This window comes from Chenopodium album, chromosome 9 (genome assembly GCF_948465745.1).
Source record: "Chenopodium album chromosome 9, dcCheAlbu1.1, whole genome shotgun sequence".
Classification (NCBI taxonomy): Eukaryota; Viridiplantae; Streptophyta; class Magnoliopsida; order Caryophyllales; family Amaranthaceae; genus Chenopodium; species Chenopodium album.
This window is the reverse complement of record NC_137842.1, coordinates 20392500-20413153: the sequence shown is the minus strand read 5'-3', so window position 1 is coordinate 20413153 and position 20654 is coordinate 20392500. Positions and strand designations below refer to the sequence as shown.

Here is a 20654-nt window from a genome sequence, read left to right as displayed (position 1 = left end):
ATTTACCCATATTTAGCTTGGAACACACAGACAATGGCATAACACTAACGCTAGCACCCAAATCACATAATGCATTATCAATCATTAGATTGCCAATATGACAAGGGATAGAAAAACTACCCGGATCTTTCAGTTTAGGTGGAGATTTATTTTGAAGTACGGCACTACATTCTGCAGTGAAAGCTACTGTCTCTACCTCACTAATAGACCTTTTTCTTGTCAATATTTCCTTCATGAATTTTGCATATGCAGGAATTTGTGTAATTAATTCAGTGAAGGGAACTGTTACCTGCAAATCTTTAACCATCTCCAGAAACTTACCAAACTGCTTATCCAAATTTGTTTTCAAGTGACGATTGGGGAATGGAAGTTTGATAACTGGCTTTAAAGCATTATTGCTCTTATCTGGAGTTGCTACCTTTCCTAGAGTTGTACCCTGCAATGTATTATCAGAAATATTAGTGCTACTCTTTAGCCCTGCATGGCTATTAGCTACATTGTCAGGTTTAATGGAATCAAGATTAGCATTATTTATTAAAACAGGTTCATCATCTCTGGACATAGGGGGCCCTTCATAGTGTGAACCACTCCTTAGAGTAATTGCATAGGCTTGATCCGTAGGCCTGGTTGGCTGTGCTGGCAGGGCTCGCTGTTGACGGGCTTGTAGAGTAGCAGAAATCTACGCAATTTGATTATCTACAATTTTATTATGTGCTATGATCGAATCAATTTGGGCATCTCTACTCTCTATATATGCTTCTCCATACTAGCCAGCATCGCTCTAATTTCTACCAAAGCAGGGTCGGAAGATGAGGAGGGTTGTTGTGGTTGGTTCTTCTGGCCAGCATTGGGGTGGTAATATTTTAGCTGAGTTTGTTGTGGCGCCTGTGATTCTTGTGGAGGTGGCGGATTTTGAACATTGGTGCTCCGGTAGGAAAGATATGGATGATTCCGGTACCCAGGATTATAGGTGTTGGAGTATGGGTCATTCTGCCTATAAGCTTGAAAGGCATTGACTTGTTCCACGGAACTCCTGCAATCTTGCTCCCAATGACCTACAATTCCACAATTTTCACAGAAAGTCTCATTAGCATTATTATTCATTGCATAAACATTAGCTACATTTGCAGTACTAAGATTATCTAATTTCTGGCAAATAGAGGTTAATTGAGCTTGTAAAAAGGATACAGAGTCGACACTATGTTTCCCTTTATTAGCAAAGCCTCTGGGATTCCCATATTGGGAATTATGTATTGCCATATCTTCAATAAATTGACCTGCATCATCAACATTAAGGTTCATAAACCTCCCACTAGCTGTAGACTCCAATATTATTCTAGATGAATTTCCAATTCCATTGTAAAAGGCTTGGATCAACTGCCATTGTGCCAAATTATGGTGGGGACATTCTCTCTGTAGGTCCTTGAATTTCTCCCAGGCCTCATATAGAGTTTCATCGGCCTCTTGGGAAAAGTTCTGAATTGCACTCATTAGTACAGCTGTTCTCTCTGCAGAATAATATTTATATAAAAATTTAAAATAAGAGTTTCCCAGTCAGTTATACCAAGTGCAGTTCTATTTAATCCATTAAACCATAATTTGGCTTTTCCACATAAAGAGAAAGGAAAGAGAATCTCCCTGATTTGGTCTTGTGTGACCCCAGCTTGCCTGATGGTATTACAATACTGACAATAATCTGCAATATGAAGATTTGGGTCTTCACCTTTAGCTCCACTGAATTGCTTCCTTTCTATCATCGTGATAAATTTGGGTTTAATCTCGAATTGTACCCCATCAAGAGCTGGAGTGGGAGTAAGGTGCGGAAAATCTGTAAGCTTTGGTTGTAAATAATCACTGAGCTTCTTAGGTACCGCCATCTCTGATTCTGGATCTGAAGGTATCTTTGAATCGCTAGAATCAGTTGGAGGGTCTCGACGATAATTATTATCACCAGAACCCGCCAGAATTTGCCTGTAAAAATTCTTTTGTCTATGGAAGGATCGTTCGATCTCAAGATCGAATGGGATATAACTTGATCTGGAACACCTGGGCATAAACAAAGAACTAAAAGCAAATATGAGACTTGCCTCAAAGAACTAACGTTTTCTGAGACAAGAGGGGATAATCCAAACTACAAAAATAATCAGAAATAAAAATAAAACCGTTTCCCCGGCAACGGCGCCAAAATTTAGACAGGCTAAAGTCGTATCACCCAATCAAAAGTAATTCCTAAATCCTCTAACTAAAGCAGATAGGAAAGTAGGGTCGAATCCACAGGGAAACTGGTCTTTCTATTCCTAATTAATTAAAGCAATCTAAATTATAAAGTAACCAATATATTATAATCAACGGATGACTAAACTATAAGAGTAAAAGTAGGGAAGAATAAGAATAGAGGAAATTAATGAATAAAAAACCTAGGGCATAGGTTCACCAATAAATAACATTCCAGGGTAAAGCAATAATTTATCAGATCATAAAGGGCTTTCGCTACATATTACAATTACAGAATTAATCTACCGGTATTAAATCTCATCTCTCGAATCTCGACTTAACCATTTATAAATTAACTTGCCTATTGAAACTAGACCTAAACACTAATTCTCATCTCTCGAATCTCGAATCAATATTGTCAAACTCATGCATAAAAGATCAGGCCTAATCTAGTCACATAGCATTAAATCAATCAATAGGAAATTAATCTAGGATTAACAATCAACAACAACAAATTACCCCTTCATATTATTTATGGATCCCCACAAACAGTGGCGGATCCAGGATTTCCGACTTGGTGAGTCACTATCAATTATTGATTACTTGTGAAAGTACAAATAATTTTTCCAAATCTTGTTCATAATTAATTTCAATCCAAAAATTATATATATATAAAAAAAATTATATTTCACCAAATCGATTTCAATCTAAAATAGGACACAAAAATCCATAATACAACCAAATACTTCGTACTACTTAAAAATTCAATCTTACAAGTTGAAAATATTACAAATAACATGTTACAAACAAATAGTAATATAAAACTATTACATTAACTGTATGATTTTTTACTTAGATTTGTGGAAAAATATTAAAATTGGTTGTACAAATATAGGATATAAAATTATAAATAGAAGCAAAAATTATTAATAATTGTTAAGTAAAAAAATGAGATAACTTAAGAGACCTGTTATTAAGTATAACCGGTCTCTTTAATGAAGAAAGAAAGCAACTCCAAAATGTGAAATGCAATAGCAGCATCAAAGAGACCACTTACCTTAATAGTTGGTCTCTTTGATATTTTTATAAAAGGAAACCTGCGTCAGTCTGTTAGCAGCATCAAAGAGACCGCCTCTCTACAAGAAGCGGTCTCTTTGATATTTTTATTTTAAAAAAAATTAATTGTTTTTGGTGCTGCTGAGTCACGTGACTCAGTGTGCACCAACACAGATCCGCCATTGCCCACAAACCCTAGAAAGAAAACTACTCACACATAATTAAATCTAAACAAATCAAAACAATAAAATAAGACATGATGAAAGAATTAAAGTAAATAATTGAGATAAAAGTAGAAGAAATCGTTACCAAAATAATCTGAATTTAGGAGTTGAGTTAAGAACAAAGTACTAAGAGAGAGGAACTAATCTAAAAGCTAAGTAGAGAGAGAAAGTCTAAGAGAAGAAGTAAGAAAGAGTAAAAAGAAAGATACTAAACTTGATTAACGGAAAAGTATTTATATTAAACTAAAACAAACTTAAACGACGATTAATAATCTACTAATGCTGACACGCGCTCGATTGGGCGAGGCACCGCCCGATCGGGCCCACCTTTTTACTCCGAAGTACAACTCTCGCGCCCGGCCGGGCGCGAGTTCGGGCGCCAGCTTCTATTCCCCGCCCGGCCGGGCGCGCCTTCGGCGGAAGCTCCTTTGACCGGGCGGCACTCTTGGGCTACTCCTTGGATTTAGATTGAGCTCCAATTATTCAGGTCAATCCGGATTTCCTCTTCGGGTCTTGAATACTTGGTCCAAATGCCCCGGTATCACATATACCGAGCCCTTAATCACCGGTTCGATGGCTCTAACCGGCCCTGGGCTATAAAAACTGGTCGTACATCTCCAATGCTCGTAGATACTCCATAATATTTCGGGAAAATGCTCCAAAAGTGCAAATCCATTCAAAAGTCAACCAAATCTACGAAAACACTAGAAAACACCAATTAGTAATAAAAGTGGCTCTAACGAACCAAAAATACTACTAATTATGACCAAGGGACGGGGTAAAATACTATATAAATTAGACACATTATAAAACTTTTACAATATTTAATTCATTTAATATACTTAGTGGACCCAATATAATATTCTCTCTCATCCTACTCTTCCACTACTTTTATTTTTTACAATTTACATTGAGAAATGGAGCGAGTATTTAAAAACGGAAAGAACAGTTTAGTATTTGACTATTGATAATTCGGATAAAATACAATTTTCAGCCTCTCTTCTCTCGTTTTCTACATGACTACATGTAGGCTGTAGCAACAGAAAATTCACAAAGAGAAGCTCTCGTTATCTTTTCATAAGTGGCGAATATCTCTGCTTAAATTCAACCATAAATATTCCAAATCTCTCTCATCGTCAACTCAATACTCTGTAATAATTGAGCTTGGATTTCGTCTCCAATGGCGGCTGTAACATCTTTATCTTTCTCGGCATTATCTCAATCATTTGAGCGAAAATTGAGCTTTTCTTCGACTCGAACTTTCGAATCCATTCGTCTGCGCTGTAATTCGTCTTCCGATCTATCTGCTGCGTCTTCTGGTTTTGTAATACAGTGCATGTCATCTACCTCTGCTATTACTGGTATTGAATTATGCAATGCTTTTTCTATTTTTTTAATAATAATAATAATAATTATTATTATTATTATTTTTTTTTTTTTGGTTTGGTAATTCTGTGCATGTGTACTATCTTTGACCATATTTTTTATTCATTTTAATTATATTTAATAATTAATAAGTTGTGTAATCTGGTTGGATTAGTCTCATTTTGTTTTTTTTCTCAAAATCAACACTTCTTAATTTAAAGCTCTGCATATGCACGAAACTTCAATTGTCGCGAGTAAAATGGAAAAAGAAGCTTTATGGACGAAACTTTAATTGTCGCGATTAATAGTAAAATGGAGGAAGAAATTTTTATGGACGAAACTTCAACTGTCACGAACTCACGATTAATAGTAAAAATGAGAAAGAAGTTTTTATGCACGAAACTTCAATTGTCTCGATTAATAGTAAAATGGAGGAAGAAGTTTTTATGCACGAAAGTTCAATTGTAGGGATTAATAGTAAAATGGAGGAAGAAGTTTTTATGCGCGAAACTTCAATTGTCGGGATTAATAGTAAAATGGAGCAAGAAGTATTTATGCATGAAACTTCAATTGTCGGAATTAATAGTAAAATGGAGGAAGGAGTTTTTATGCACGAAACTTCAATTGTCATCGCGAGAAAAAATGAGGTAGTGATGGTGTGATTGCAAGAAAATTGAAGTAATGATGTTGTGAATTGTGATGATAAAGGGGAGGGGAAACTGTTAACCTCATTTTGAGGGTAATTGTTATCCTCCTTTTTCTTTCTTATACTATTTCTAGCATCTTTCATTTAACACCACCGTTTATGTTGGCCTTAATCCAAGCACGAAATAAGAATTTAACCATTCGTATATATTGGCCTTAATCCAAGCGTGAATTAAGAGTCTAACCATTCATTTATATTGGCCTTAATCCAAGCATGAACTAAGAATTTAACCCAATCGTTTAATGCTTATCTTTATTGAATATGAGTGGCTCTGAGAAGAATTAGTCTCGGTGGAAGTTTAATGTCCTATTTAAGTATTTTTTGAAGGATAATGGGAAAATGAGGACCAAAGGTTGTTGGTTGGTAAAGCGATATGTGGTGGCTAGGAAAAAAAAAAAGTGATTTATGAACTTCTGGTTTTTAGTTTAGTGAGTAAATGAACCAAATGACAGTCCCTGGCAAGTTGCAACCACCAGTGTGAGTGTGACTGAGTCATTTGGTTAAACTAGGAGAAGAATATTTGTGAACAATTGCTTTGAACCTCTACTATAGTTGGGACGAATCACTCTGTTGTAATTGTGGCAATGTATGCTTGTAAGCAGTCGTGAATTCTGGATGAATTATGCCTGTGTTTTCTAAGTTGCCCCTCCTCTGCTTCATATTTGTATCAAATTCTGTTTTTTTCAGCATTTTTAATATTATGAGATATGAGAAAATATAAGTGTCAGTTTGATGATTTAATATTATTGATGAACAATCTCTTCTAGTATTTTTTTTGTAAAGACAAATTCCATTTCAAAATGTGGCTTCTTAATTGACAATGGTTCTGAACTTTTTTACTTAGTTTGTTCATATAGAGAGAATGTATATTAAGAGTAGTGTAAGTGTTAGCATCTGCGAGAATGGAAAGAGCTAATGAACTGTCCCTTATTTGAACTCTGATATAGCTTAGCCCTATGGTTAGTACCTGCCTTCAATTACTTGTATTTTCCCTATTTGATGCTTTTTAGGATTTTTTTTTTAAAAAATATATATATATATTTTTTTAATTAAGATTTTCAATGCTTTAGATTCAATCATGGTGTTTCTGTCAATTTAGTGTGTATTTCCAAAATAAAGCTCTTTAAATGTGTGATGACCAATGGATGTGAAGTCAGATATATATATATATATATATATATATATATATATATATATATATATATATATATATATATATATATATATATATATATTGGTAGTTGGTTTAGTTACTGTAAAGGGGAACAAGTTTTAACTTTATTTTTAGTTCCTTATACAAGCTTTTCAAAGGAAGAATGAGAAAAAGAATTTTTTTTTTTTTTCTTTTTTTCAGTTTAATAATATTTTTAATTGTATATACTTTCAGAAACTCCCACAATATCCGAGACGAAGTTAAATTTTCTCAAGGCCTACAAACGGCCAATTCCTAGTATCTTCAACAATGTGCTACAAGAGTTGTTTGTTCAACAACACTTGATGAGATACAAAAGAACATACAGATATGATCCTGTGTTTGCCCTTGGTTTTGTTACTATCTATGATCAGCTGATGGAGGAGTATCCTAGTGATGAAGATCGAAGTGCCATCTTTGAAGCTTACATAAGGGCACTAAATGAGGATCCCGAGCAGTACAGGTTCGTGTTGATTGCAATTACTTGTCATGTTCTTGGATTATAAGGTGATAATTGGAAATTTGGAAGTGAAGTTGACTCCCACTAGCAAAAAGCATGTCCCCCTACTAGAGTTTTAGGTGATAAGAATTAAAATTTTCCATGCTGCTCACTTGTGTAAGCACAGGATTTGAACGAGTTGAGGAGTTGTATCTTCAATACATGTCACTGTTCATGTTATAACCTTAGTTTTAAAAACTGCGGCGCGCTTAGGCGCAAGGTAAAATGAGGCTTAAGAGTTGGCACTTTAGCTCTTTGAGGCTCAAAGACCTACAAATGGCGTGCACCTTTGCGCTTTTTCTAGGCTGTTTCTTGCGCCTTTAAGCCTTATTTTGCGCATTATGTTTTAAAGCATCAATAGCTATTATTTAAGTTTAATTTTCCTAAAGTATACCATGAGGCTTTGTTATGGGCAAATTTTTTTCAATTCTAGTGGAGAGAAATCCCAGATCCTATACTTCGATTTGAAGAACTCTTGTTATTGATCACATGGCCCTTTCACCTTTTCTCATAATTTCATTTATGTGATAGAAATTATTATTTCTTTTCTATATGAATAAAGTGCGCCTCACCTACAAAAGGCGCGCGCCTTTGCCCCTGCCTCGCGCCTAGGCTCCAAGGACTTTTTGCACCTTGGTGCGCCGTCCGCCCTTTAGTATTAAGGTTATAACGAAGGTTGATTATAGAACATCTACCATCAAAATCTTTAGATTTTATTTTCTCTATTTTATATAGGAAATTTCTGTTCATAATTACATTTGTGACCTCGGTGTAACTTTCCTCCATGTTTCCATACCTTTTAAAAAGTTTGAGATAACTCTTATGAATAGTGTTTGTACAATTATACCTTCTTAAATATTTATTACTTATTTGTCCTCATTGATGTTGATTGCCTTTTCTTAAATCTCTACATATTAATAAGTTATTCATAACTCTTGTGGATAATTTTTTACAATTATACCCTTTAAATTTTTTATTTATTTATTTGCCCTCATTAATGTTGATTGCTTTTTTTTTTTTTGAAAAACTTAAGAAAAGTGTGCGGACAGAAAAAGCTCTCCGAACATGGTTAGCTATGGCGCGCGCATCGTGCACGTTAGCCACATAAGTATTCAGTCACAAGTTCATGTATTTCTTAGTTTATGACTTTCCCATATTATCCTTATATGTTCATTTTCAAGTCACTCAAGTAGACCTTTTCTTGTTTATTCAATCAGATGTCTTGGTATCTTTGGAGTCTTGTATCTTTCTCTATGTTTTAATGGGGCATTTAAAGTAGTATACTAACCCTTAATATAATAGGGCTTTTTATTCTATATTTCCATTTCCAAAGTTCTTTTCCTTTGAAGTAAATTTCAATCAAATTCTTTTTTCATGGCTTTATTCCTATTTCTGCAGAAAAAAATTACCTTTTTAGCTTTAGTTTGCCCATCCTATGGGATATACTTTCCTCACTTTTATTTGAGTATACTTTCGGGTGTGTATAAGGTGCCCATTTACCCCACATTCTTCTTTGCCTTTGCATGTGGAGCTACAGTAAGAGGGGGGAAATTATTGTAAAACGGAGAGAGTACTTAACTAATCTCAATTGCCTAGACGTAAGGCTCTGTACATTGTAGCCTTCGTGTCGAACTATATTATTGTCAGTACCCCTTCCATAAGCACTGAACAATATATATATATGATTCAAATAGTGACAGTTTAACCTTCTGTCCATTAGAAAAGATGCTCAGAAACTGGAGGAGTGGGCTCGTACCCAAACATGGACTTCACTGGTTGATTTCTCATCAAGAGAAGGTGAAATAGAGGACATCTTAAAGGAAATTGCTGCTAGAGCTGGTGGAAATGGGGGTTTTAGTTACAGTCGGTTCTTTGCAGCTGGCTTGTTTCGTCTCCTTGAATTGGCTAATGCATCTGAACCCACCATCTTAGAGGTCAGTTTACAAACATCTTTCAATGTTATTTTGTTTTAATCTAAACATGTGTGCTTTTTTATAACTAAATGTATACCAAATATTCACGTACGTTTTTTTTTTTTTTTTTTTTTAAAATTTAGACTTCAGAGTCTTACTACTTACTGATTTTAGCTTTGCAGGTACTCTCCTTGAAATGTGCCCCCACAAAGATTGCGGAATTTCATATCTGGCACGTTTTGCTGAGGAAATTGAATCATGCATGTGATGCTATTGGTTGGATCCCAAACTTTTGTCGCTCATGTCAGTTAGATCTTTGGCCATGTTGGAAAAGCCACAAGAGGTTGTTCCAGAATGGTCTATCTACAATAAGGTGGGAAGCCAAGAAATGCAGTGCTGAAATCTATAAGATAGTCAGCAACTTTGGAAAAAGAAAACGTCATATCTATGTCTCCTTTGTTCGTTTGGTTGTTGAAGTTGTATTGGTTATGTTTGTTTCTGTATCTATAAACCAAGGCCCATCTTGTAAGTTTGAATTATGGAATAGCTCGAAGTGATACTGAAGTTCATTTGTTAAATTTCCGGATGTCAGGTCTCATGAATATTCTGCAGGGTCCCTTTCTGAGGAGAATCGCCTTTTCTTAGAAGCTTGGAGAACATTAGATCGTGCTTATGTTGACAAGACTTTTAATGGACAAAGTTGGTTTCGCTATAGGGAGAACGCACTGCGCAATGAGCCCATGAACAGCAGAGAAGAGACTTGTATGTTTATTTCTTTTAGTCTTTATTTGTTCCTATAACAGTGAACGAAAAAGTGGCCAACAAAATTGTTCTAGTTATACAAGATCCATATTCAAAGTTTCATGTTACTCCTAAAGAATGTACTTTCTGAACTATAATCCATACTATTGTTAATCTTAGAAAGTAGTATGATGTGGGAAGATTTATCTAGTTGTTTCTGACAGAATTGAACAAAAAAGTAATGCATATTCATTGGAATACAGGATACGACAATTATTTTCTTGCCTATATAACAGTTTACTAATGATAAAACCTTCTTTATTTTTCCTTAATTTGAACAGATTCAGCAATAAGAAAGATGATTTCTACACTGAATGATCCATTCACGCGTTTTTTGGAGCCTGAAAAATTGAAGAATTTGCGGGTATGGCTTCAATTCCAATTTGTTTTGTGACGTTGTGTGTGCTTCATATTCTCTACCAAACTTCAATTTTCAATGTAATTGATCTACATTGTTAAACTGTTTTTAAATTATTTTATATCATTTCTTGAAGGCAGTCTGGAACTCAGAGTTCGCTTACGGGTGTAGGGATATCTATTGGTCCCACCACCTTTGACAGATCATCTACTGGAGTAGTTGTAATCTCTGCTGCTCCTGGGGGACCTGCCAGTAGGGCTGGCATCTTGCCTGGTGATATAATATTGGCTATTGATGGTACGAGCACTGAAGGAATGGGCATATATGAGGCAGCAAATATCTTACAGTGGGTTTTCTTGCATGAATTGGCCTTTTCCTATTTGCTATTCTCATATTCTGCTTTGTCATAAGATGTCTCTTTTTCCCCTTGTCTCTCTTAAGTATTGTAATTCTTGTCTACTTAAATAATCTGTCCTATAGTATTTGCCTGCTTGTGTTTTTCGTTTTTTCTGCCTTTTTAATGTTAATAAACACTTTATTACTTTTTCCTCCCTTTTATCTGTTGTTGACTTAATGAACCCTGTACAACTCTCTGCTGAGCTTTTGGTTGCCTCCTGTATGAGAAAACCACCCAGCCATGATAGTCTCTGAAACTGGATGCAAGAGGATAGCACCTGATTAACTTTATACTGGGCACATTTCTTTACTTTATAATTATGAGTATAGAAATGTGCCCTGTATAAAGTACTAATTACTAAGATTTCCCTCCTGGCCCCTCCTCCATACTCATAATTATAAACTGGGGCATAAACTCCTGGCTTTGTACCATTCTCACTGTCCTTGCCTTCCTCAATTTCTCCCATTTATATCTATAGGAAGATACACAAGAAGGTGAGATGTCTATGATACATTCAAGTTCTATTGAGAACTGTCTGTTTTCAAGATCTATTTTATTTTATTTTATTTTTTGGTTATTTTTTTTTTTAATTTTTTTTTTGTTGTTAATATCAGGTTGAATTTGCTCTCAAATGTCAATTCATGGCTTTGATTTCTTCTAGGACCCAGAGCTTCTACAGTTATTTTTTTATCTTTCACTTGAGATTTTGGCTTAGCATGTTTACCCTGATAATTAAATATCTGCAGGAATTCTTTGGAGTTGGTTCCAATACAGTAAAAAAATGCTGCTTTCTTTGAACCATAAATAGTTCTCGTTTTCCAATTTGGGTGTCCCAAAATGTTTTTTCCATTTATTTTCTTTCCTTGTTTACATTACTTGAAATGACCAAAATACCCTCACCTTTTAAAATTCCCATAACAAACTAACCTTACCTTTTTCCTAGTTTTTGCCCATATTAAATGCTTTTTGGATTTTTCCTCTATTTATTATTGCTATTTTATTTTTCTAGAATTTTTTTGTCTTTTATGTAGTTTTACTGATTTTTATGCACTTTTACACACTTCTCCTTTTATGTCTTATTTCCCGTAAACTATAAGAAATACAAACTATATTATGAGATGGAGGGAGTATTACCTAACTGATTCATGTGTTTGATTAGTTTAACTTCATTATAGGCATAAATTTTTAAGGAAGTAGCAATGTAGCAGTAAACATTAGCTATAGTTCTATAATTGGACACTATATTGCCCAGAAGCAATTTGGTTAGTAGGCATTGGTTGCATTAGAATTCAGAAATGAAAGATTAGTAATTCATCTGGGGGAGACAGAGGAATTTTATAATTTTCTGTTACTGAACTTTTTAGCAAGTAATGTACTTTGTTTGTTTCCTTCAAACTCACTTCTAAATCTTTACTCCCAAGATTTATACTTACATGTTATTTGATATCAATATAACGAAATCTCTTTCTATTGGGCCATTGACAGATGTACTACCTAATATAATTAGGTAATAGTATGTTAGTTGACATTCTATGTCTAAATCTTGCATGCAATTCTATGTCTCTAGAGCTTGAAATCTGTTACCAAAGTGAGTTTATCAAATTGATGTAAAGGAAACTAGAGAAACAAATTCCTTTCATATTTTTTTTATCAGAGTGTCTCCAGTCATTTTAATGTATCTTATCAAATGCAAGCATGCTTTCTGAGTTACAAATTTAGACTCTCTTCACTTCTCATTTAGATACAAAAAAGCAAATTACCAGATTGCATACAAAGTGTTAATCAATCACTGAAAAGTGCATACCTTTTGTGTTACATCTCTGATCACCCCTTAGGCTGCGAAAACTCTTTAGTAAAATGTTTGTCAAAGAAATTCTTTGACTAGGGAATAAGTAAGTGTAAGAAAACAATTTATGAAAGCAATAAATAAATGCAAAAACTGAAATGAGTTTTGAAAAGGGCAAATAAGAGCTGATTAACTTTGTACAGGGCACATTTCTATACTTTTTGTAAGGCTATTTGAAAACAATTATTAATTTGAGAAGACCATTGACTGCACTGGAAGTGATACATCAAATTATCTTTCTCATTTTTTTTTTCCTTATTCTGTATTTGTTTGCAATTATGTTTGTTCTCTGGTGTAGATTAATATTTTCATTTTTTGCTTGATCCAAGATATGCCACTTAGTGACCGTTCTTAAAAACTCCCTCCGTTCCACAAAAAACTTCCGACTTTGACTTGTTGCACTATTCATGAGCTTAGATTGACCTATTTGTTTTACTATTATACTTGTATAAACTACTCATGTTTATTATGAAATTGTTATTGGATAATTACTCTCAATTTATATTTTCAAAACATAGTTTATTTATTTATTACTATAATTTTTGCTAATCATATAACTAATATATAAAGCTAAACTTTTAGCCAGGCTACGAAACAGTGACACTTGTCATTTTAACTATTCGCCAAGTGTCGCGCCACGTAGGAAACAATTAAATATTAGTATGACACGTAAGATTTTTTTGGATATATTTTTTATGAATAAAAAATTTGTATTTTTTTATTAGGATAAAAACTTAGATAGATAATGTAGGATAAAAAAGTTAATAAAAAAGTTAGATTAGAGTTTTATTTTCAATAAAATTTGGATAGATTTATATGATAAAATTGTTAAAATTTAAGTTTAGCCACACTACGAGATAGCGACACTTGACGTCTGAACTTTTCACCAATGTCGCGCCACATAGAAAAAGTTAAATAATTTATCATACAAATTTATTTTTATATACTTTTTTTTTGGAGCAAAGGAAGTAGTTCAAAATGTACAACATTCATTTTTAATGTACTCTAATTAATTGAAATAAAATACTTCACAATCTCATATGATTTTATTATTGTATGTAGATCTGTCAATCAAGTAAGGTTGTAGGTCATTTCAGGTCAAGTCATTTCAAGTCATGGGTCAAGATATTTTCAATGCTGGTCCAATGTTTTGGGTTCGGGTCAACCAAACAGTCTTAGAATAATATATTTTTTTTTTTGTTTGATTTCATTTTGGCTAATTTAAAAAAAATTCTAATATTTCAAGCTTACTTTGCTTTTTTTTTTAAAGATTTTTTAAATCAAACATTTTCACCAATATTATTATTAGTCACTAAATGTCCACTACATAATTTAAATTGTCACAAAATCATATTAATTCCTAACAATTTTGTATTAATGATATATTTTAAAACTTGCTACATACATAAAATTTTAAAATTTAATAAATAACCTGAGCATCGCACGGGGCACCAAACTAGTAAATAAATAAAGATATTGATGGTCCAGGTTGTGTGTAAGTAAATGTGCCCCAAAGAATTGAGAATTTTTTTTGTATAATACTGTGAATATTTGATACCACAATTGCTTAGAGAAAATGTTCAATGACTGAATCAATTTTTCTTGCAAGTCTACTACAGGGGACCTGATGGAAGTTCTGTTGAGTTGACAATCCGTAGTAAAGATGAATTAAAACATGTGGGGTTAAAGTAAGTACTATAAAGTATATTTCTTAAGAACTACCATATACTCAGTTATCTACTTGTTGTATGCTTCTCATATATGATGTTAGCTATATATACTTGCTAAATTCCAAATATGCAGTAATGTTAATCTTTTGCGCAAGTATTGGGAAATTTGTGTTTATTTTATGACTGAAAACTAATTTCAGGCGTGAGAGAGTTACTCTAAACCCAGTAAAATCCAGATTATGTGAGATGCCTGGTTCAGCGAAGGATACTCCTCAAAAAGTAGGATATATTAAGTTAATGTCTTTCACTCAGAATGCTTCTGGTGAGTTCTTTTCTATTGTTTGCTGATATATTTCGCTTATACAGAATCAATGTCTGTTTCTTAAGAAGCTGGCTGCTGCCTGCTTCCCATGCATTTATTAACATTGTTGCTCTATTTCAATTGATTTGTTGATTATGATGGTTTTACTTGTTACTGGTAGCTGGAGTATTTTTTGTCTATAGATCTAGTCTGATCTGTATGGATTCCTAGTTTTAATAGAAAAATACATGCTTTTTAGAAAACAAGCTAAGTGGATGCTGGAATTTGCTTTCTTAAGCTCTTTGAGCTTTGCATTTGCATTCATTTAAGAAGGTTTTTCATAATAACTATTTAATTTATGGAGTAACACTGTAATCGGGAATTTTAACATGAAACTTACATGGACTCTATGTGCTTAACTTGTTTTCTGACCATTTCATAAACAGATGCAGTCAAGGAAGCCATAGAAACACTAAGAAGTAATGATGTTAATGCTTTTGTGCTGGATCTCCGGGATAATAGGTAAAGAAATTTGGTATGCATTCTTTTCCAGCTTAAATATTAACCTTACTGCACTTTTTTTTTCACGATTTGTGTAAACTTTGCAGTGGTGGCCTCTTTCCAGAGGGAATTGAGACAGCCAAAATTTGGTAAGCCTTATGCTATATGCGTATATATACACTAATGTTTTGTATATAGTTGTCTACAAGCTGTGTAAGAGTTAATGCTGATGTGCAAAGAATCTGAACTATTACCAAGCTGTGCTATATACAAGGACATAACAAAGTTTCTTCTTAATGTACTGAAGATTTTGCTATCAACTTCTGAAATTTAATGAAGCATCAATAACATGCAATAAAAACCAGCACTACCAACCAATTAATTTGAAATGCAAGTAGATATTTTAAAATGTAATATTTCTTCAAGCTAAGGGGTGCAGGAGCGTATGTCTAAAATAGAAGAAAATTTAAGAAGTTGCAGAAATCCAAAATCAATATGCATCTTCAACACCATTGACAAATTAAAATTCATGGAATCAATTTTGAAATGTCAGCAAATCACAGAGTACAATCTCTGTCATCTTCAAAGCGCTCTAACCCCCCCCCCCCCCCCTCCTCTACACACACACACTTTATCCCCCCTTTATAGCCACATACCTCAGGTTTGACAAGGCTGAGTTGAGTAATTGCAGAGTGAAGGAGAGAGGGTCTGTTAATAGATTTGAAGAATTGGCAATGAAGGGTCGTGGGAGGAGAGAAAAAATATACTTGCGAATAGGTGGTGGTGAAATCTTGCACACTCCATTTGAGCTGATTAGAGCTATGTTAATGGAGGTTGTGAGTTTGGATGAGGAAGAGAGAGGGAGAAGATCAAAGGGATTTTATTTGTTTATGAAGAATTGGAACCAATGACTTGGCTAGAGAAGTTCGAAAACAATCATCATGCATCTTTTCTTTTAGTTATAGCTGTAAAAGACTTGTATTTACTTATAATCTTGATCACTAAAAGCCAGATTTAATGGATGATATTTCTTCTAACTCTTCTCTCCATAAGTGGTCTTCTCATATGAGCCATAGTCTACCTACATCCAAATTACACGAACATTGTATCAACTTAAAGCTCAGCTAGATTTTCAAAACAGCTGAATGCCATGGCTTTCTTTCCTTCCTCCTTCATGTATCTGATCTTTGTAAAGTAGACATGCACACTTTCTTATCCATAAATCATCTCTCTGCTCCTAATGCACGGAAGAATCTACAAGACTACAATTTGATTAGCTAAAATTAGACCTGGTAATTGGGTAGGGTATCCTAGTGATAACCAGGTCTAACTAAAATCAATATATATTATTAAAAGTCATGACTAGACATGCTACTTTGCCATGTGTCATCAATTTGCCATTTGGCAATAATGTGTCGCCAAATCATATCATACCATTAATAATTGAAAAACTTCATACATTAAACTCCACATATTAATGTTTAATTTAATTGATAACCTCTTCATATGCATAACAACCTATCTAAATTTCCCTTGGATTATAACTCCAATCCTTAATAATTACACAATAATAAAGTTTGTAAGATATTTAACATTACTCCATTTTTATTTTGTGCATTAATTCATAAAACTGTAATTATAGAGTAAAAGGGTTTTGTGCATTAATTCATAAAACTGTAAGATATTTAACATTACTCCAATCCTTAATAATTATTTTTATAGTCAAACCAGTTCATACAAACAACAAACTACTTAAGCTATTATCTATAAAAAAAAAAAAAAAAAAAAAAGCCACTTAAACTCTCAGCGACAAACAAACTTCGATTAAAGTAATTTATAATGATCCGAGGCATCGCCCGGGCCTATAAACTAGTTGAAGATTATTTAACAACATTGTATCAGCTCCAAATCCACTGTGCTTGAAGGGCTTAGGTATAAAGAGTATTTGACAAATTTGTATAAGTTCCATAGAAGTGAATTGAAATAAAGATTTTTCTTGTGAATTAAACGACCAAATCTAATGTGCTTGAAAAGCTTAGTTACTCTGGCACCTCCTTTCCCTTCTTTCAGAGTTAATTATGACTGTCTTCCAGTGAAACCTATTATGTGCGGGAGTCCTACATCCATTTCTATGTGTTATGTGCGTTGAGAAGAAATAGTAGTGATGATTCTTTTATATGTTGATAGTAATAGTAAAAAGACCAGAGCAGCCATGGTAATTGTTGCAATAGCTGGGATGCCTATTATCAGTTTGTTTAGTCTTAAATCTTAAAGCCTTTGTCTTATAGTAAGATGTTGTTTACTGTACTTTCTACAATCTTGAGCATGGTTACTATTTGTGGTCGGAACAGTGGATTGAGGTATAGGGAGGATTAGAGGGTGTAGGGTGGTGACAAGGAGGGCAGGAGTTGCTAGAAAGGAGAGAATAGAGTTGGGGCTTGGTTTGTTTGGGGAGTAGCTCAAATGCCCACCAATATAAATGAAAGGGATAGGCCAGGTGATGCATGAGCAAAAGAGCGAAACCAATAGGCTCTAAACCTGCTTAGTTTTCTTAAAATATTGCACAATTTATGAGCATAAACGTCTTATGCTGTAACGCACTTGGGGCAGTGACAAATAGCATTGTTTCTTTACAAGCATTGATGCATATGGTTTATGTAGATGTTATCATAGATCTAAAATCTCTTTTATTTCCTTTTCATATTTTCTTTCATGGACTGAACCAATGATTTTAATATATTCTGTTATCTAGGTTGAACAAAGGAGTTATTGTGTATATATGTGATAGTCGTGGTGTTCGGGATATATATGATGTTGAAGGAAGCGACGCTATAGCCGCATCAGAACCCCTTGCTGTTTTGGTAAATCCTTTCCATCTACTTTTTTGTTAAAACTTAAAAGTGTTCCCCACCTCCCCCACACCCCCCCCCCCCCACACAAAAAAAAAAAAATTAAAAGACACAGCTTGGAAATATATATGATCACCATACTTTTGTCTTTTTAAACTCATTTTCATTTACATTATTATTGAATCCACCATATTGAGGTTTTTTTTTTCCTTGTATATATATGTTGTCGCAATTTCTGTATATAACATAATGCAATCTGTTCATTATTTGATTGTTTCTTTCAACCTTGGTCGATTCGTATTAGGTGAACAAGGGGACTGCAAGTGCTAGTGAAATATTAGCTGGTGCATTAAAGGATAACAAACGAGCTGTGGTGTTTGGAGAGCCAACATATGGGAAAGGGTATTTGCTAATAAAAATTCTTCATCTTTTGAATGTGCTTATATAACCTTCTGATTAATTTAATTTCCTTTTCGCAGCAAGATACAATCAGTTTTTGAGCTATCTGATGGATCTGGCTTGGCAGTCACAGTTGCTCGTTATGAGACGCCTGCTCACACAGATATTGACAAGGTTTGCCTTATTTATCTCTCTTTTCATGTTTCTGTGTTTTGTTGGATGTTTCTTGTTGTGCATGGCATTTAAATCGTGTTTTCATTGACATTGTAGGTGGGGATCAAACCGGATCATCCCCTTCCAGCATCTTTTCCCAAAGACGAGAATGATTTCTGCACCTGTGTCCAAGATCCGTCGTCTGCTTGTTATCTTAATGGCGCACATTTATTTTCAAGATGAATATCGCACTGACATTCTTCAATGTTTCATCACTTATTCTCTTGTGTTACGACATTTAATTCTTTTGTAAGACTTGCATAATGATTATCATTTCAGGAAGTCTCCATCTTATTTGTAACACCAATTCATTATCATACATAATACTTACTAAGATTTTTTTTCATAGCATTTACTTACTAAGATTCTTTACATTACCTTGCGTAGAGCCTTTTCATCATCACAATCCCCAACTTTTTTTTGTAAATAAGTTAGAAAATTTGTTAGAAAAAACCTTTAAGGGCATGTTTGGCACTAGCGTTTAAGTAGCTTTTGAGTAGCTTTTAGTTTTTTGACTTGGTCAAAACGCTATTTGATTAAAATTAGGCATATCCGGCAAGGTAGTGGTGAAAGTAGCTTTTAGTGTTTTAAGTATCTTTTGCCAAAAGTTAAAACTTTTAACATTGAAATAGCTGTGGAATTTTTAATTTTTTTTAAAAAATTTTTTTTTAATTTTTTTTAATAATAGGTATAGAATTTTTATCCAAATTTTAGGAAATAAAATCCAATCTGTTTTTTTTTATCCTTCAAATTTCAAATACTGTTTTAATACTTATCAAAATTTTAACGTTGAAATTTGTTTTGATAATTATCTCATGTCTAACGTTCAATTATGATATAGGGGTTTTCAAAAAAAAAAAAAAACCGTTCAATTATGATATAGCTCTATATATGACTTGGTCTGACATTCTATTTTGCATTCTTCATTTCAAATCATATTAAAAAAAAAATTGTCATTCCTTTACAAAAGATGTAGCTAAAATAATAATTTTTTATTATTATTTAAAATTATATAGACTCAACTGGTAGTTTACCGAACACTACTGTTAAAAAATTTAAGTATTCACAGTTAACAGCTAGTTGGCAGCTAACAACTAGGTATACAACCGACAGCTACTACTACATCTAACAGCTACCCACACAGCTACTTTTGCCGAACACGCCCTAAATGCTTCATTTTGTAAGAAAAAACCTTTTAAAAAGATTTTTGAAAAAAAAAAAACTTCACGTATCCTTTTTTTTTTTGTTAGATGAAACCTCCCCTCCCTTATCTGGCATTGATTGAAGGTTTTAGGCGTTGACCCCTTATTTTATTTACTTACACCCAAGTTTATATTTGCACACCCTTCTTCTATCTTCCCTCTTATTTCCCTTCAAAGTAAATGCCCTATCTTCTCTCTCTCCTTTGCTTCCATGAAGGCTTTGCACTTCAATCATACTTGAGATCTCTCTCTCTCTCTCTCTCCTCTGGTGCACTAGCAACAATAATCTAAAGTAAGTGTAAATTCATTAAATAATTGCTGTAAATAGTATCAAAATTGGGGTTTTTTTTTTTCAAAATACATTTCATTAACTCACCTTTCTACTTTAAGGAGGAAGAAGAGGGTCGATTGTGGTTGTAGAATTTGCAAGCCACTTTCTTTTTGGATTTTCATGAGTCCATGAAGTTCTCCTTAAATCTCACACCCACAATTCACCATTAATTATGTAAAATTAGACAAAAATAATTAAGGAATTAGAGAGATGAAGAAAGAGATTTGACCACTACAATGGTGTAAGAAAGAGTATTGGCCACTCGAATGGTGGAAGAAAGATAATTGAAACCCTAATTTACATTTCAATTAAATGAGTTGGGTAGTTTCACCCTAATTCACCTTTCAATGCAGCATACATACCCTAAAAAGATAGAGAAGAAATTAAAGAGCCAAAAAAAGAGTGAAAATTACCCTAAATTTGGCTCCAAGTAGAGAAAATAAGGGGTCAATGCTTAAAACCCTAAGTCAATGCCAGAAAAGGGAGAGGAGGTTTCATCTAACAAAAAAAATTGATCGTGAAAGTTTTTTTTAAGGGAAATTATCAATGGTACACCCAAGGTTCGGACTTTTATCAATGGTACACCAACTTAGTTTTTGTTTATCAGCGGTACACCC

At 33.7% G+C, this 20654-nt stretch overlaps 1 protein-coding gene and 1 non-coding gene across 3 annotated transcripts; both read left to right on the top strand.

The window, feature by feature from the left end:
* The first annotated feature begins 1390 nt into the window (after positions 1 to 1390).
* On the top strand, positions 1391 to 1497 carry LOC145561106 (small nucleolar RNA R71). The gene has a single exon (XR_014093687.1). It is a non-coding gene; the product is annotated as a small nucleolar RNA R71 (small nucleolar RNA).
* A 2999-nt stretch (positions 1498 to 4496) lies between these two features.
* On the top strand, positions 4497 to 18855 carry LOC145558472 (carboxyl-terminal-processing peptidase 2, chloroplastic-like). 2 transcript variants are annotated; one of them, XM_081619723.1, is made up of 15 exons: positions 4497 to 4855; positions 6953 to 7220; positions 8977 to 9190; positions 9352 to 9542; positions 9762 to 9931; positions 10252 to 10334; positions 10469 to 10674; positions 14191 to 14259; positions 14442 to 14563; positions 14989 to 15064; positions 15151 to 15192; positions 17796 to 17904; positions 18197 to 18294; positions 18372 to 18465; positions 18562 to 18855. In XM_081619723.1, exons 1-15 carry the CDS (start codon positions 4675 to 4677, stop codon positions 18685 to 18687), a joined length of 2049 nt encoding a protein of 682 aa, XP_081475849.1. In that variant the 5' UTR covers positions 4497 to 4674; the 3' UTR covers positions 18688 to 18855. The 2 variants fall into 2 exon arrangements, with proteins under 2 accessions (XP_081475849.1, XP_081475848.1); XM_081619722.1 differs by having other exon boundaries at positions 9352 to 9694; positions 9782 to 9931.
* The last annotated feature ends 1799 nt before the right edge of the window (positions 18856 to 20654 follow it).